The following is a 19,371-nucleotide window of genomic DNA, read 5'->3' on the forward strand; positions in this document are numbered from 1 at the left end:
AAAAGATATCTTGAAGAATGTTGGTTATCAACATTCTTAAAAAAAAAAAAAATCTTTTGTCTTCAACAGTAGAACTCATACAGGTTTGGAACAACATGAGGGTGAGTAAATGATGATATCATTTTCATTTTTGGGTGAACTATCCCTTTAAATGTATTGTTTGCTTTGATTGGTAAGGGATATCTGGAATTACAGAATTATGGAATATACTGGAATTATTTTTGTAGGTACGACCATCCCAAAAACTAGGCAAATAGTACCAATTGATGTCACATGATTTTTTTTTGTGACTGTTCATATTTTTTAATTTCATGCTCTCAAATATTGTCTTGAAAGATGTCTAATTGGTTGGAAATAAAGGTCCAGTCACTTCCTACTTTTTAATGTAGTTGAATGACAAAACAACTGAATTTTTCATTAATTTAATGTTAAATTAAAACAGTGGCATAAATGTTGATTCTGGGTAAATAGTTTAAATGTATGAAGACAACCTTTCTGTATTCTGTAAGTAAAAGTGATTTTCTTTGTGGACAAGTTCCATCATTCCTTTGTATGTAGGAGTAAACAGGCCTGTTTTGTTTACTGGAAGATGAATAAAAAGACCCCTCTTTTTGTACACTTTTATATTTGTTTCTAATTTATTTATGTGCCTTGATTTACTGTTTTCTTTTACTCTTAAGAAATCTATTTTAAATGTATATTTTGTTGATGTTCTTTAAAAAAAAAAGAAGAAGAAAAAAAAGAAGGAGTATCCACTTCGTCGCGAAGGAAGTGCGCAGGACTCGCTGCGAATTTCCCGGATAGAGTTTTATCGCCATATTTAGTGCAGGGTCGCCGGCAGTGTACGAGGATTTTAAGCCGCCGTTGCTCCACTAAGTAACCCAATATAGCATATTTGCTCACGTTCCTGTAACCTTCGCATCCCTCTGCACAAGCAAACAACGTCGCTTACCATTTCCACCTCCTCCCGATCCCCAAGTAACCATGGCAGATCGAGAGCATTTGGTATACCAGGCTAAACTAGCAGAGCAAGCAGAGCGATACGATGGTGAGTTGATTTTTTTTTTTGGGTGGCGATTTGTGTTGTCACACATTTTGAATTGCCGCAGAGGAACAATAAGAATCAGAGCCGGATTTCTTTGTCCTATTACTGGTAAAATTGTTGGTTGAACCCCCCAAAACAGCGCTGGCTAGTCACATGCGCACGTCCAGGTGAAATGGGAAGAAATATCCGTTTGGAAAGGCCTAGAGTACTAACTCAACCCAACCAGAGCTTTACTGCATTGTTACATTGTTAATGTTTCAAACTGGGATCCGTGAAGAGTCTAGAGAACAACTGTATTAATATGTAATACGATTACGAAGCAAGTAGGCCTAATAGTAAGTAAATAATTTAATTCGATTTAAATAAATGAATAAAATTGTGTATAAAATAAACGTTATTAGTGGATTAAATCAGATTCAAATAAACATACAAATTGATATACATAAATAGATTAAAATGAAATGATAATATATTTAACAGTGCAATACTATAGTGAGTAGAAAAAAATATATAAAAAGGTAACAATAGAAATTAATTCAATTTTAGGATAGGGTCCACCACATATATTTCTGTGGCATCTAAAAGACTGAAAGCCCCTGATCTATACTAACTCAACCCAACCTAAGCTTATACTGTTAATGTATTAAAGTGATCTGTGCTCTCGTAGCCAACTGTTCTGTAAAATCTGGGAATTGTTCAATTGTAATGGCTAGGGCTTGCGAACTGGTTGAGATTCAAACAGCTGGTAGAATTAGTTACCCTGCTGGTGACTTTTGTCTGGGAGCATATGATTAATAAAAAATATGCAGCATTTAAAAATGCACTAAATTAGGGGGGTTCAGTCTTTTAGATGCTATGGACCCTGAATTATCAACATCCTAATGCAAAATCCTAAATAGTAAAAGGCAGCTATGTATTTTCATGTAGCCTATAACGAGTGTTTTTGAATGCATGTATTTCTTTTATTCAATTTATTCATTTTTTTTGTTTAATCTTAAAAAAAAAAAAAATGTAATGGTTCCCGGACATCAGTCTGAAAACCCATGCATTAACGGATACATTGTTTTCATTTAGCTACAAATTATCTAAATAAAAACAGTCTTGGTTCAGATTTTAGTTCTGTTAACAAGTGACAGTGTGTTGATAAACCGTGTGAGATTTTATCAAATTTCTTTTTTTCACTATCAATGTTTTTGAATTCTGAATCTCCCATGCTGAATTCAGGGCAGTGTTTGGGTGCTTTTAATATGACACGGGGTATGATGAGGTTTTAATATGAGGTTTTGTTCTGATTTTTCATGGATCCTTTGGATTGATAGGTTGGATAAATAGGAACTAGACTGATAAAGGTCAAGAAATAAGCTCTTTATTTGAATTTTAATAAAAATACAAAATAAGACTGTTAATTAAACCAATAGATAGACCACTTAGGTGACTGATGAGATTAATGAAAATTATTTTACTGCATAGCCAAATATCTTCCAGTTACAAAAGTTTGTTGTTTTTCAAGCATTTCAACTAGGGATGCACCAATAGGATTTTTTTTGACCGATACTAAACTATTTTCCGATATCGATATTTGTCACTTGCTTTTGTCATTAAAATAGATTAGTTTTTGATCATGTTTTAAATTAGCAAAGTTCAAAAACTCATGTATTGATCAATGTATAGCCTACTAGTTTATTGCTGATATCATCAAATCATTTCTATTGAACATGGATTGGATCCATTTAACATTCATCAACAGGCCAACATAAATGCATAAATACAACAGAACAAAGATGCATTATGAAATAAGCAGGGCTTTTCAGGTAGGTCTAACAGTAGTTTTCAGGTACAGGCCCGCGCTTTGGATGTGTGTGCGCACAAGACTTCTCACACAGTGAGTAGAACTGAGTTATCTTTCGTGTCTTCTTGTGCTTGAGTATATATCACAGTTAATTATTAAACCATCGGTTTGTTATATCGACCTTTTTCATACTATAGCCAATATGCTCATGGTTTTAAATTGATAAAAAACTGGCCGATAATTATCGGTGGTCGATACATCGGTGCATCTCTTTCAACATAAAGGCCCGGTCACACCTAAAACCATGACTATATTAGCATCCATACGAATGCACAATGACATTAGTGTGCTGCTGCAGTTTTTGTGGTCTACCGCTGCTTGAGCTCTTTAAAGCAGTATGGATTCTGATTGGCTGTAAATGTTTTTATCGTTCATCAGCTTGAAAAGAATCATTACGAAAGTGATTCCAACTCTGTTGTTTCTATGTGCCGTTATAGTTGTGGTGTGGACTCTGCTATTCTTTTATGTTTAGGACATACATTTTTTAAAACTAAATCATTATTATAGTTATTGTTTTTGGTGTGTACGAGCCTTAACACTTCAGCTTAGATGTCAAAACAAGAAGTATTTAATTTTAAAGAATTAAAATAGAGAAATAAATGCAATTATTGTTAGGGAAGTGTATATTTTCCTTCTACTGCGCTGCTTTTCAGTAAGTGGAAGGCTGCACGCATTATCTTTTACATTATCTGCCATCTCGATCACTCAGCTTTATCGCTGCACAACACTGTTGAAACTGCTGATCTGTTGTCAGGTACTGAAATGTGTGCAGTGCTGTATTCAAACACTTCCATTGTATTTGCTAAAACTTCAGTATGTCATTTTTCTATGCCGTTTCTGCTACAAACAGTAATGATATCTAAATTTGTCTATTGTAACAATGTACAAATGTCACAGGCTGGGTTGTGAAATAAGGGACATTATCTTTTTTTGTTCAACCGCTCCGGTTCCCTTATTTCACTACCCAGTCTGTGATGTGCGTTATGGAGTACATTTATGAATTGTGTGACTGAAGAGCTCTGTCCTTTTTCCCTTTGATTTCCGGATCTTTGTTGATGGGTTCCCTTTTGTTTCATTAGGATCAATCTTCTCTCTCTGTTTCAGAAATGGTGGAGACGATGAAGAATGTTGCAGGGAAGGACATCGAGCTCACAGTAGAGGAGAGAAACCTGTTATCAGTTGCGTATAAGAATGTGATTGGTGCGCGGAGAGCTTCCTGGAGGATAATCAGCAGCATTGAGCAGAAAGAGGAGAGCAAGGGCGGAGAGGACAAACTCAAAATGATCCGAGAATACAGACAAACGGTGAGACTACATTTGATTAGATTTTTTTTTAGTTTTAGTTAGCTTTCGCACCAGAGGAACATTTTCATAGTTCCTATAACTATTGGCGCAAGTACCTTTGCTTTATAGGAACTGTGAACGGTTTTAGTTCTAGGAACTCCTTTTTGAGGGACTAAATCAGCTCCTACTTCAGAGTTAGGGTCTAAACCAGCACAATAGGAACTACCAGTTACGTAAATGTACCGTATTTTCCAGACTATAAGGAGTATAAGTCGCATCAGTCAAAAAATGCGTAATGAAGAGGAAAAAAAACATATAAGTCGCACTGGACAGTAAGTCGCATTTATTTAGAAATTTATTTCACAAAATCCAAGACCAAGAACAGACATTTAATCTGGAAAGGCCAGTTATTCAACTACACAATAGCACACAGAACAGGCTGAATAGGTGTCTGGTATGTTAACGTAACACATTAACAGTTATTCAGCTACACAATAGCATAAAGAACATATACCTGGGAGGCAGAATAGGCTAAATTAACATAAGCCAGCGAGTCCAACAAGTTATCAGGTAAGCAAGTTCACCAAGCTCCCACGATCTCATTCCACAACACTGAATCCATTGAGTTATTCCTCGGTGTCGCTTCTGAACAACTCCGCCAACTAGAGCGCCCTCTCGCGGCTGTAGACGGTAATGTTTTCTCTTGGTTCATCTCAGTCAGTATGAATTAATTTTGATATACAAGTCGCACCTGACTATAAGTCGCAGGACCAGCCAAACTATGAAAAAAAGTGTGACTTATAGTCCGGGAAATACGGTACGTTGATTGGCCCAGAACAAATGCAATACAAAACTCCAGCACCTTCCATTTGTAAAAAGCCATGTAAACACACGGTTCACATACTCAATGAACTCCAATAACTCCATGAAAATGGAAAAAAGTGATTATATAGCATTTACCTGTTACCTTTGTCTGCCTTGTTGTTCTTTTCTCAGCCTCGATGATATGTAGCACTGCAAATTGTCGTAGGAGTTTTCATCTTTCGCCTAAATGATGTCGCTGTCGCCCTGCTTACTTCACTTCAGAGTTCATACTGGTGGTGTGAATGCAACCAGGAAAATGGCCCTAGGGGAAAATGTAGTTCTCAGGGAACGCCCTGGTGGCTGGTTCCTGTAACTGAGTTCCTATAACTACCCGGTGCAAAAAAACGCGGCCCGTGTGTCCAAGCGCTCGGTGAAGACATGTTTTTTAAGGGTTGATCATTGTTGCCAATCACAGACATATATGTGGAGCGTGTGAACACAATGGCCAATCAAAGGTGTTTAAGAATCGTTCAACAGTGCTCAAAATGCTAAAGGGAAATGCTTTTTTCCAGTGGAAAGATTCCATGGATGTTAAAGGTTCTTCATGGAACCATCAATGCCATATATCGTCGCATTGCGCTGCGTGCGTCCGGTGTAGACACAGTGTTACATGGTGTCTTGTGAAAGGCTTCAAGGCTGTTTTTTAAATTTCATATAATCTAGGTATATTTGATGCCTTATTTTAATATGCCATTTCTTATCATTCCCTTTGCAGGTTGAGAATGAGCTGAAATCTATTTGTAATGACATACTGGATGTACTGGACAAACACCTCATTCCTGCAGCCAACACAGGAGAATCCAAAGTTTTCTACTACAAAATGTAGGTGTTTGACAAATCAAAGTTCATGCATTTAGAACTTCACTGGTCTCCTACACAACAGTTAAATGGGCGAGGGTCAGAGTGTTCAGTATATAACATAAAAATTTAAATAGTCAACGTTGCCAATGCAAATTTGATGAATCTTTTCACCTACACTTGTTTTTTTGTGTTTTTGCAGGAAGGGCGACTACCACAGGTACCTAGCAGAGTTTGCCACAGGTAATGACAGGAAGGAAGCAGCAGAGAACAGTTTGGTGGCGTATAAAGCTGCCAGTGACATTGCCATGATTGAGCTCCCACCCACACATCCCATCCGGCTCGGCCTAGCACTCAACTTCTCTGTCTTTTACTACGAGATCCTTAACTCCCCCGACCGTGCATGCAGGTTGGTTTTTTCTTTTTCTCCTCACTTTAAGTGCTCCATGTTTGTTTGATATTAAAACTTCTAGGGCTGCACCCTAATAGTCGACAAAACGTTATTCGAAGAGAAGAGGTTTAGTCGACCAAATTTGAATTAGTCTGTTAGTCACAGAAAAAAAAAACCTCCACAGGAATTGGCGAAGTCACACAGACAGATCGTTAACGGCGCTTAATTAATATTTTAAAGGCTCATTATTATGGTATTTCTTAGTAATATAGAACAATGTGACATAAAATAATTTTTTCGCAGCCCTGAAACTTAAACCATTTTCTGTTGCCGTATTAATATACGCAAGTAATTGCCGTATTTTCCGGAATATGAGTCGCTCCGGAGTATAAGTCGCATCAGTCAAAAAATGCGTCATGAAGAGAGAAAAAACATATATAAGTCGCACTGGACTATAAGTCGCATTTATTTAGAAATTTATTTCACAAAATCCAAGACCAAGAACAGACATTTAATCTGGAAAGGCCAGTTATTCAACTACACAATAGCACACAGAACAACAGGCTGAATAGGTGTCTGGTATGTTAACGTAACACATTAACAGTTATTCAGCTACACAATAGCATAAAGAACATATACCTGGGACTGGGAGGCTGAATAGGCTAAATTAACATAAGCCAGCGAGTCCAACAAGTTACTGGTCAGCAAGTCATTCCACAACACTGAATCCATTGAGTTCTTCCTCGGTGTCGCTTCTGAACAACTCCGCCAGATAGAGCGCCCTCTCGTGGCTGTAGACGGTAATGTTTTCTCTTGGTTCATCTCAGTCAGTATTAATTAATTTTGATATACAAGTCGCACCGGACTATAGTTGCAGGACCAGCCAAAAAAAATAAATAAAAAAAATACGGTAAATGAATATATATCAAATGTGCAAGTATAACGGCTTAAATTAATGACTACTGGTAGACTAGAAAAATCTTTAATCGGGGGCAACCCTAAAAACGTCCTTTTTTCCCAGATTAATATGCATATACAGCTATGGCTAAGCACTGTTATTTTAGTATCATTGAGAGACTATTCGTTTTTTTTCATTTATTACAGTATTATTTTGGTTTTGTCATTTATATCTATTTTTTAATTAATACGTCTATATATTTTTATACATATTTATTTTAGCTTTAGTTTCAAGTTATTTTTCCTCATGTTAAAGCATAGTACCTCATGTTAAACTAAATGAGAAATGTCGCCTAGGAAAATGACTGAAATAAAATAAGTTTAGGGGGCTTTATTTCTCAGTTAACATTTATTTACACGTAATGTACATAAAAACAGAAGCTTAATTTAAATATCTATATCTAAATGTGATCACATTGCTGAAATATTTGCATATTAGGGCCTGTATTAGGATGCGTATTGGTATTAAGATGCGATTTGGTCGATTGGATCACAAGTGCACGACGCTAAATACATTTGTAAACAGGGTCTAAAAGGTTTTGAGCTTGTCCACTTTCGACCAGTCGAAAACTCATTAGACTGGATTGCTTTCGTGGTGTAAACGCTCATGTGGTCAAAGTCCCTTTCAAGGAAAGTGTTCACCTGGCGGCCATATTTGCAACGCCTCCGGGCATCCAAGACCAAGTCCAATCTATTTGATCGGGCGAATCCTGAAATCTCAAAAACTGCTTGCCAAACTCACAAAATAAATAACATATTTAAAATCAGCATCAAAATCTGACATGAAATGTTCCATAAATGTTGTTTCTTATGCTCAAATAGTGTTAAAAAAAAGCTTGTTTTTCAGGCTAGACGAGCCAAGCGTTTGACTCTTTTGCTTAGAAGGCGTATAGCATATCTATAGTTTTTTAATGTGGTCGAATGAGTTCGAAGAGCTGCAAAAATACTGACACATTCTTCACATTATGTGAAGCACGTTAGCCAGACGGGATTTAAATTTGTTGGCTAAAGACCCGAGTTTGGTTTGAAGACAAAAAATGTACCAAGCACAGTGTTCTCTCACCATTCCTGATTTCTAACACACACTCTTGTGGCTTGCGGCTATCAGAGCAGAAACCAAAGTGCTGCTCTTCCTATGTTTTTCCGTCGTCTCCGGTCATGTTTATATGTAAATTGCGCAAACTTATTTTGTTCACTAGATAGAAAGATCAGAAAAAGCCCATACATTTACCCGCTCATAGACTCTCCCCTAAAGAAATCAGGACAGAAAAGGTTGAAAGTGGACAAAAGAGACTGGATCCGTTTGACCGAAATGTATCTTAATACCAGGTTTAAACATGGGCTTGGATTCTCAACAAATGGTTCTCAATCTTTTTTACTTAAGACCTGTGAGTTGATATATAAAATGATTTTAACCATGATGCATTTCATAATTCCCTAAGTTTCAAGAACTGTATGTTCTTTAATAAAAAAAACAAGTTATTGAGGGGGGGAAAAATAACTATTTCAGTCTAGATCTTTATTTTATGTAGTTATTTTAGCATTTAATTCAGAGTTATATAATTTTAATTGAATACATCATCCTGTAGCCCCCTGGTTAAGAACCAGTACCTTATAGGAAAACCCCAGTCTGACTCTCCACTCGCTCCTCCAACAGGTTGGCGAAGGCAGCGTTCGATGATGCGATAGCTGAGCTGGACACACTGAGTGAGGACAGTTACAAGGACTCTACACTCATCATGCAGCTGTTACGGGACAACCTGACGCTGTGGACTTCAGACATGCAGGGAGATGGTGAGACTTACACATCTTCGAGAAGGGAAAGCTACTTTGCCAATTGCCATAGTAGACTGAAGCAAACACTGTGTGACGCAGAATTAATTATAACCTCTGGATTAGATACTATTATAATAAGAAAAAAATCTTAAGTGCACAGTGCAGTCTGTGCCTGAGGTACTTTGCAATGCAAATATAATTTTCTTAATTGGTATTGTCAGTCAAATTAATTTCTTTTTACACATTTTTGAGGTTAACAGACCTGAAATTGGTGTGGTGGTAAGATTTGTCAAATTTCAATTTCAAATTGTCTTTACATATTTAAAAGCAACAGATTTGTGTTTGAAAAGATGGAGTGATGAGTATCTGTAACTAGTCAGAAAAACACTGTCTGAGTGATCGTCACAAAGATAAATTCCGTAAAACAACTATTAAATATAAAATTATTGGATTGTAATATTACTATTCCTCTGAGGAAATTGGGTAGGTATCCTTGAAAAGGTTTTTAATCAAGTTGTAGCTGAGAATTTGCAGGAAAAAGGGGTCTTGCATATCTTTAGTTTCTATTTTAATTAAAGTCCCCATGTGCTGAAAATCAAGCTTTTAATGTTGTTTGTCTATGTGGTGTTTTATTATGCTTTAAGACAAACCATGTGCAAATTCATAAGTCAACACCATTGCTGAGTATTTTCTCCTCAAAACTGCAGTGAACCAAAGGCAGTCTCAAAAAACGCGGTTTGAAATCGCCCCTGTTCTCTACGTCACAAATGTTGTAACCAATCAACGTGCGGGTGGACAGTGTGGAGATAAAAAAATTCACAGTTTTTAAAAAAAAATTTATTTCATTTTGGTGTCAAAGATGAGTTTTAAGAGATATAATTATTGACTACAGGGGGACTTTTAACTCGATTATGGTTTTCGTCATGAAAAAAGAAATGGGCATGGCGTTAATAACAAACAAACAATTAAATAAAGTTATTATTGGGCTAGAAAAGGTTGTATTGATTAACTGCAATTATTTTCCATAAATATAGCATTATTGTCATATTGTTTTATTCTGTTGATTCCCTTAAACTTTATTTAATCAAGTTAATCCAGATTTGTTTTTAGAATTTAAGAAAAAGGATATCATTTTCTATAATTCTATAATTTTCTTTAAATTATAGTTTGTAATTTTGAATAACTCAAGTATGGTTTTTGTCATGAAAAAAGAAACATGGTTGTATGGTGTTTAAAACAAACAATTTATTAAAATAAGTTCTTATTTATTAAAAAAAATAAAAGTTAGAGTTATAAAAGGCTAGAAAAGATTGCATTGATTGATTTATATTACTATATTTATGGATAGTAATTACCCATTGGCCCATGTTTCTAATAAGCACACTTAAAGGGATAGTTCACCCAAAAATGAAAATTCTGTCATTAATTACACTCTCATGTCGTTCCAAACCTGTAAGACTTTTGTTCATCTTCAGAACACATGAACATATTTTGAATAAAATCTTAGCCAGTTCTGTACTCTCCGTAGACCGCTTTGCAACTACCACTTTGACACTTCAAAAAGTTAATAAAAAGATCAAAAAATGAATCCATATGAATCAAGTGGTTTAGTCCAAATGTTCGCTTTATATGATGAGCAGATTTACTTTTATGAAATGAAAAATAGAATCTTTGGTTAGTGTTGAGATTAATTTACTCAGACACTTTATATATCCATTCTGTGCTTTTCTACAATGAGTTAAAGGTGCAAGGAAAACATTATTTGTAGCTTTTTATTTATTTTATTTTTAATTCTAAAAACAAACACATGGCTTGAGGACCATTGCCAAACCAACGTGAATGTGAATAAATGTGAACGAGCGCTAGTCGAGTGCGAACCTGTGCAATTGTTTGTAGCATCTGTGACCAGTTGCAGCGTGAAGTGTCTGCGACGGCCACGTGACTTCAGCTTTATGTTGCAGGCTTACAACGTGAGGTGTCGAGTTTGTCTCATAGTGTGTGGCTTAAACTGAATGTCGCTGTAATAACAGAGACTCTTTGTTTTTTCAGGTGAAGAACAAACTAAACCAGCACAGCCAGATGCTGAGGAAGAAAAGCAGTGAGATGTGTCCGCCAACATACTAAACTTTCTCTCTCTTTCTCTGTCTGTCTGTTGCTCTCTCTTTCTCATTCATCCCTGCCCTCAGGGAACCACATGGTGTCATAGAGAAGAGTTCAGATGCTGAATGCTGTTGTCCATCCTTGTTTATCACTTTATCTGTCTGTCTTTTTTCCTCTCTCGCTTATCCGTACCTTTGCTCTCATCTATCTGACCATCTACACGAGTTTGGAGTCATTGAGTTTTCTTGTTTTCTCTTATGTTCACCAAGGCTGCTGCTTATTGGATTAAAAAATACAGTAAAAAACGTAATACTGAGATATTATTACAATTTAAAATAACAGTTTTCTATTTAAATATATTTTAAGTTGTAATTTCTTCCTGCGATGCGAAGCTGAATTTGCAGCGCCATTACTCCAGTCTTCAGTGTCACATGATCCTGCCGAAATCATTCTTATATGCTGATTTGCGGCTTCATTATCATTATTAGTGCCCGATTATTAATAACGGTTCTTATTACCGATGTTGAAAACAGTCGTGCTGCTTCATATTTTTGTGGAAATCACGATACATTTTTTCAAGATTCTTAAAATGCTGTTCATTTGAACTTTGTTCAAAGAATCCTAAAAAAAAAATATGAAGCAGCACAAATGTTTTCAACATCGATAATAAGAACCGTTATTAATAATCGAGCACTAATAATAATAATGGAGCAGCAGATCAGCATATTAGAATCATTTCTGAAGGATCATGACACTGAAGACTGGAGTAATGCTGCTGGAAATTCAGCTTGGCATCGCAGAAATAAATTACTTTTTTTTTTTTAAATATATACTTAAATTAAAACCAGTTCTTTTAAATCAATATTTCTTTTTTTTCTGTATTTTTGATCAAATAAATGTAGCCTTGGTGAGAGAAGTCTTCTTTCAAAAAATCTTAAAATCTTAACGACCCCAAACTTGTAAAGCGGTAGTGCACATTTTTAGAAGGTTTTAGTGGGTTCATTTTTTTTTTTTTTTTTTTTTAAGCCTTTTTTAATAAACTATTCACTTAGATCTTTATGATTATTTGATGCCAGAATGGAGAGTTTCCTCTAAGGTTTGGCTTTACTACCTGATGTGAACTTCCTTGAGAATCACACTTTTAAATTTGCTTTGGCTTATTTCTTTATTAGTGTTTTTCTGTCGATTGTTGGGTTGAGCTCAATGGCAATTATTGGAGATGTTTATTTTTAGAAGCTTTTTTGAGGTCGGCTGAGAGTAAAAAAAAAAAAAACACCTCATGCTGTGTATCGTAAATTTGGCCTCAAAAACATTTTGCCCTCCTTTTCTAAAGTGATGGATTTTGTCAGAAAGTTCTCTGTCTGTGGTATGGTGTCCTGTGGTTTGTTACAGTAAGTAACTATACGCTTTTTATAAATGAATGCAACTCTCGCCTCACCGTTATTCGAAACGTTGCTGCTGCAGAAATATTTCTATAAAGCTGTTGTCAAAGCTTTTGTGCTTTGCCTCAGAGGCTTTTTGTGTTTTAAGGCAGGAAAAAAAAAAGAGAAAGATCTTTCTCAAGATCAGATGCAAAACAAGCAAGGTGCATTTGTGTTTTTCTTCAATAGACTAGTTGGGGATTTTGGTAAGACTTTACAATGAGGTTTCATTTAACATTAGTTAACTACATTATTTGACATAAACCAACAATAAACAATAATTCTACAGCATTTATTATGTTCATTTGAACATTTACCATTGCATTTTTGTTAACGTTTAGTTAATAGTGGGATAGTTCACCCAAAAACTTAAATTCTGTCATTATTTACTCAATAAATAATGGGGTCCATCTACTGTTTGGTTACCCATTTTCTTCAAAATTATATTTTCTGTTCAGCAGAAGAAAAAAATAAATGCTATAAAATCATTTGGTTACACTTTAAATGTGTAAATTGTGTGAGGTTTCCTCATTGCTAGTTCATGTTAGATAATGCATTAACTAATGTTAACACGTATGACACCTTATTGTAAAGTGTTACCGGGATTTCATTTCTTCGTGTATCTACTCTCATTCTGACTCTTTCTCTCTTCAGTCTGCATCGTCATGTATTTCTTCTGTTCAGTACATGTAACTTGAATCTGATTTGTACTGTTTATTCTGCCTGAAGCCAACAAACACCTGTCTTCTTATGGAGACACAGCATGAGATCGACTCGACCTTCCGAATAAATCAAGACTAAATAAACAAATTAATAAAACACTATCTTAACCTTTCTCTTTGTTTTAATTGATTTTTTTGGAGTCAAGTACGCTTATTTATAAAGGCTGATAAAAATGGAAAAAAAAATACTCTTAGTATATACAGTCAAACTTACATTTATTCAGACACCTTGATATCCTCACTTACATAAAAACTGTCCTTAACCACTAGAATTTTTTTATCTGGTGTCTGAATAGTTTTTGATTTGACTATGTGCTCCTCCTAGTGACTATCTTGAGTTGTGATTTGAAAGGCAGTAGACTGGGACAAGGCTTATTATAGTTAAACTAAAACTATAAAAAAAGCCATTTTTCGTTACTTGAAATAAAATGTTTGTGTGTATACATGCATATATATATATAAACTTAACTTGATGTATTGAAATAACTGAAATAAAAATTACAGACATTTAAAATAAAACAAAGAAATGCACAAAACAATTACTAAACCTTTAAAGTTAAATTGAAAATGGAAAATATAAAAATTATAAATATTAATAAAAAAATATCATAGTATCTCAATGAAAATACTGACTGGGATAAATGTACTGTCCGTTTCTCGCATTTATAAGAAAAAAAAAGTAATTGGCAATGATATAAAATATCTGCAATTTGTAAGCTGCTTAAGGTTTTTTTATCCAAATATGTGGACAAGCATGAGACTCTCTGGCCCTCACTAACTTGCCAAACCACACTGGGAAACTGTTTGTCCATACAGTGAAACTCAATGGGGTCCAAAACTATGAAAGCTTGTTTCCACTGCGGAATAATAATAAAATAAAATTAATTGCATTTTTTTAACTGACGTTTTTTTTCTCCAATTATTATTATTTCTCACAATTCTGAGTTGATAACTTGCTTTTTTTTCTCTCAGAATATAGCAAGAGGAGAATTTTTTTTTGAGAGATAAAATTTAACAATTACCTTTATTTTTTTATTCAATGGTGGAAAAAAGCTGCCATACAAAACAACATTAGACTCAACTGACTTTCATTATATGTCATTATATGGAGTCCATTAGATCGAAAGATCTGAAACACTTACCTGCCCATAGACCCTCCCCTCAAAGAAATCCGAACAGAAGTGGTTGAAAGTGGTCAAAAAAGACAGATTAAAACACCAGGTGTAAACGGTTATGTGCCTCCGTCATCTACTTGTGATCTGATCTTAATATCAGGTGTAAACAGGGCCTAAGACACCTAATATAGTGTTGCAAGGAGACACAGGTCAGCTGATCATTCTTGTAGTGCAAAATCATACAGTATGTAACCACATGTCCCTAGCAGACGTATTCAATAATTTGTTGGTGCCTTAATGGAAGAGTGCAGTCACAGCACAGCAAGAACTGGCAAATCTATGAAGATGAGTTTCACTGTACACACTGTGGACACACCACTGCTTTTGACTGTTCAGGGACTCATTATTCCAATATGTCAAATGTATGTGAAATTTTCTTCATTTTATGTCTCAGTTGTTAAGCCTTTTTATGTTGTATTAGATTTCTTCTTCTTAAAAAAACAGTTGAAAGTGAGAGGACACTGAGTTTATATCTAGATTTATAATGCAAGGGGCAATCCACAGGTGTACCTTGTGGGGTTTTAATGCACACCTTCCAGCCAGAAACCAGTATTCACATTGCAGACAGTGGTATAAATACAATGGTATTTATTTCATCTGCATTTTGAGAAAGCTTGTAGCCCAGTACGCTTTTGTGAATGTGAACTCCATCATCCAATATCCAGCGCTTTCACTCTGACAGCGTTCTGAAAGAGTCCAGTTGAACCGTCTCAACTGATGGTTCACAGATCCGTGTTCATGTTCCTGTGTTGATCATCATCTGAACCAGTTGACTCTCTCAGAAAATGTCTGTTGTTGCTGTTGCTTAGCTCCATGTCCTTTCAAATAGACTGTCTATGTTGTTAGTTTTTAGGACTGTCTAATGTTAACATCACCTAGCGGTTCAGAATAACAATGGCTTCAAATTTTATTATATAGGACAGGCCAAAAATAAAGTTGCAGGTCTGAAACTTTTAAAGATGTAAATGGATGTATTAACATCTTGAACTGGATGTGCAGGCTGACTCGTTTGATTGGGCGAACCCATTTACACTCATGTGACTGGGTTCAAAAAGATTGCATGAACAAAGCCTTTTATTAACAGGATACAGCGTTCACACTATTCACATCCACAGCATTAACCGAAATGTTGCAAAAAAAGAGTCTAGATGGGCTTTTGTCAGTAGACAGGGCTGGATTTATGCATAGGCATTTCTAGGCACGTGCCTCTCGTAATTAGGAGAAATTATATATATTTTTAAATGATTATTATTTCACTCTAATGCTAATATGCAAGACAATGCACGGTCACTTCCTGGTTTTAGATAAGCCAGCTTAGTCATTTCCGGTCAACTGTCAAAAATCAAGCGGCCGTGAAAATGTATTTCTACACTTGCTGCCTTCAGGATTTACCTCAAGTCAACATCAATGATGTACACCACCTTATTCAGGAAAACTTGAAGGCTTCGTCCAGTAAACGGGAAAAAAAGGATTTAAGTTCATATCCAGTTATATTCATGATTGTGAAGGTAAGTTCTCTTACGAGAGTTCTCTCGTACTGCGTCGAAAGACGCTACGGGAAATATTAATTCTCGAGATATTGAAGCCAAAAAATTAATCCTTAATTTTGTAATAATGTAAAACGCTTTGCAGCAGCATACAGCCTTAGGCGGAACAGCTTGCGCGCCTATTGGCTGCTCTGCGGCAAAAGCAGCAGCCTATGCGAGGCCTCTCATGACGCTTGACCCAATGAGGGTGCTTCGCACCCTCTGCGTCACGTCCCGCCAGAACGGGCGTGGCCTAGGCCTATAATTATCTGAGCACGGCTGTCATAGTCTGATTTTCATTTCTTCAGCGAAGCTCCCGCATCGCTGGATCGTGAGAGGAAGCCGCCACAGTCGTCGAGAAGCATCACTGCAGGACGTGCCTCTCAACTGAAGCCGCTGGTCGACATCTCGCCGCCTTCAGCCGCCTTTCCCTGCATCGCTATCCGGCGTGGAATTCTAAATACTTTCAAAGTGTGTGTGTTTTGTGTGTGTGTTCGCCGCTGCGTCACACATTTTTTCTCCCACACTAAAAGAGCAGAGCGTCTTTTTAAAGATGCCTCGCAACTGTCGCTCGTGTAGAGCTCCACTCAGCGACGGGGACCACCACCTGATATGTGTTTCCTGCCTGGGTGAGGACCATGCAGCTTTAGCTCTCGTCGATGGCGGCTGCCATCACTGTGAGACGATGCCTATGGTGACTCTGCGGACTCACCTGGCTTCGTTCGCTGCCGCCAGCTTCTGCCCGCTTCACTGGACTCTCTGACCGACGGACAGCGGCCACTATCTGCCGCCGCGTCCGTTATGGACGATGAGGGTGAAGCCGCATCTGTGGAGGACAACTGCTGTTCTCTCCTCGCTTCGAGTAGCGAGGGATGGGCGAGCTCTGTGGACCTCCCCGCCCCCGCCGCTCATGAACGTCGAGGAGGAAAGGCCAGCATTGAAGCAGAGCTGATGCGTCTGCTCACGCAGTCCTCACGAGGAGCCTGCGCTTAACCGGCTGGATGGCTGCTTTCTGCAGGGGACCGTACTTCGCCGTTCTCACGACTCGCGCCTTTTCTTCCTGAGCTTCACGAAGAAGTCGCGAAATCCTGGAAAGCCCCTTTTTCAGCCAGGGTGCGTACTTCTGCCTCAGCAGCATTCTCCGTGGTGAACGGTGCTAGAGACAGAGGATACCAGTCCCTCCCTCCGGTGCTAAAGCCTGCCGCACTTCTTCAGCTTTGAACAGTCGCGCCTACGCCGCCGCTGGACAAGCTGCGTCGACATTGCAAACACGATGGCGGTGTTACAGATCTTCCAGGCCAACCCTTATCCGTAAGCTCGACGAGGAAGGCCCGGAAGCGATCTGCGTGCAGGATTTACAGAGTGCCACAGACCTTGCTCTCCGCACCACTAAATCCACTGTACATGCCATCGGGCAAAATATGGCAAGACCGCGCTCTCGCTCAGCTGGACGCCGCCCTCCACTGCGTGGGCCTCGGCCAAAGATTGCGATCAAGCCCGAGGCCTCCACGCCTTCCTAGCCCGCCTAGGAAAGCAACAGTGTTCAAGTCCCACTGCGGCCGGATTTTCACCAAAACTTTTCGCTCGCACAGTTCCAACACATGCGACCGTGCCAGTGTATTCTGCAGTCAACAAACCGGCATCACGCCCCCCGCCTCAAACGCTGCACAGCACACGGTTGCTCTCGTGTCGCCGCCATTTCGCGACCAGGGCCCAGATTTCATTCTACCCCTAGTTACTCATGCGAATGCGTGGGAAAAACTTCCCAGGGTTTTTAGAGTGGGTGCTGAACATTATAAAAAGAGGCTATTCGCTACAGTTCTCGCGACGCCCCAACCGTTACACAGCGAGGGTCGAAACTACGGTAAAAACAGAAGTAGCACATCTACTTCGAGCCGAAATAGCGAAGGGGCCATAGAGCCTTTATCTCAAGCTCAGAGCGAAGGGGGTTTGTACAGCAGATATTTCCTGGTGCCAAAGAAAGACAGGGGTCTCAGACCCATTTTAGATCTGAGGCAGCTGAACAAAGTGCTTATGAAGCGCAAGTTCAGAATGCTCACGACCAGAAAAATCCTCGCGCACATTCGCCGAGGAGACTGGTTTATGTCAATAGATCTGAAAGACGCGTATTTCCAAATACAAATTGCGTCACGTCACAGACGATTCTTGAGATTCGCCTTTGAGGGCCAGGCGTATCAGTATACAGTCCTCCCGTTCGGCCTGTCTCTAGCACCTCGTACGTTTACAGTGTGCATGGACGCGGCGCTGGCACCCTTGAGACTCCAAGGCGATTCTAGCCAAATCGCAATCAGAGCTTGTACAGCACAGGACCATATTACTCGATCACCTCGAGGTTTTAGGTCTCAGAGTCAACTGGGCGAAAAGTTCACTGTCTCCCAGTCAGAAAATATTTTCTGGGCACAGAACTGGACTCGCTGTCTATGACAGCACAGCTGTCATCACAGCGCAGACTGGGTATTCTGCACATGATAAAAAAACCTTCCGCAGTGGCTCCATAGTTCCGCTCAGGAAGTTTCAGAGGATGCTGGGTCTCATGGCCTCAGCATCATCAGTACTACAGCTGGGCCTGCTGCGCATGCGCCCGCTGCAGTTCTGGCTGAAAGCGCAAGTGCCGCGCCGAGCATGGGTCTCCGGTCTTTGTCGCCTCAAGGTCAATCAGGAATGCGTGTCAGCTCTGATACCATGGAGTGTAGACCGGTGCCGGACAGACTGGTACCAGTCAGGTGTAAGCCTGGGGACTTCCTCGAGCTCGAAGGTGGTGTCTTCGGACGCATCCACCTCAGGCTGGGGAGCGTTGCTCGAGGGCAGACCGTTCTTTGGCCAGTGGTCAGAACGGGAAAGGCTCCCACACATAAACTGCCTAGAAATGTTGGCAGTAGACTACACGTTGAGGCGCTTTTGTCCCCGGATAAAAGGACATCACATCCTGGTCCGTTCAGACAACATGTCAGTAGTGGCCTACATAAATCGCCAGGGCGGTGTCAAATCCCGAAATCTTTACAGGTTAACGAAACGCCTCCTGGTTTGGGCCCAGCACAACCTGCGCTCGCTGAGAGCAGTAAACGTGCCGGGCACCTGAATATTGGCCCAGACAGACTCTCACGGAACAATGTTCCTACGGGGGAGTGGTCTCTACACCTACAGACAGTACAACTACTGTGGAGGACATTCGGCAGAGCAAAAATAGACATGTTTGCATCTCAGGAAAACGCTCATTGTCCGAAATTTTTCTCCAAGAGCAAGAACGCGCTCGCTCTATGCTTTTCCTCCTGTCTCGCTTCTACCTCAGGTATTGGAGTGAATCAGGGAAAGCGGATGCTCAGTGCTACTCGTGGCTCCGTTCTGGACAAACCAAGCATGGTTTCCAGTACTGATGCAGCTGACGCGCACTGCTCCATGGCCGATACCAGTGAGAAGGAACCTCCTCTCTCAGGCCAGGGGCT

The 19,371-nt window shown here is 38.8% G+C and overlaps 1 protein-coding gene across 1 annotated transcript; it reads left to right on the plus strand.

The window, feature by feature from the left end:
• Positions 1-738: 738 nt before the first annotated feature.
• Positions 739-13,319, plus strand: ywhae2 (tyrosine 3-monooxygenase/tryptophan 5-monooxygenase activation protein, epsilon polypeptide 2). Its single transcript, XM_079595862.1, has 6 exons — positions 739-1,048; positions 3,999-4,198; positions 5,757-5,863; positions 6,042-6,248; positions 8,845-8,981; positions 11,013-13,319. The coding sequence occupies exons 1-6, from the start codon at positions 985-987 to the stop codon at positions 11,063-11,065; spliced, it is 768 nt and encodes a 255-aa protein (XP_079451988.1). The 5' UTR covers positions 739-984; the 3' UTR covers positions 11,066-13,319.
• Positions 13,320-19,371: the final 6,052 nt, after the last annotated feature.

The sequence above is a fragment of the Phoxinus phoxinus genome, assembly GCF_949152265.1.
Source record: "Phoxinus phoxinus genome assembly, chromosome: 2".
NCBI classification, from domain to species: Eukaryota; Metazoa; Chordata; class Actinopteri; order Cypriniformes; family Leuciscidae; genus Phoxinus; species Phoxinus phoxinus.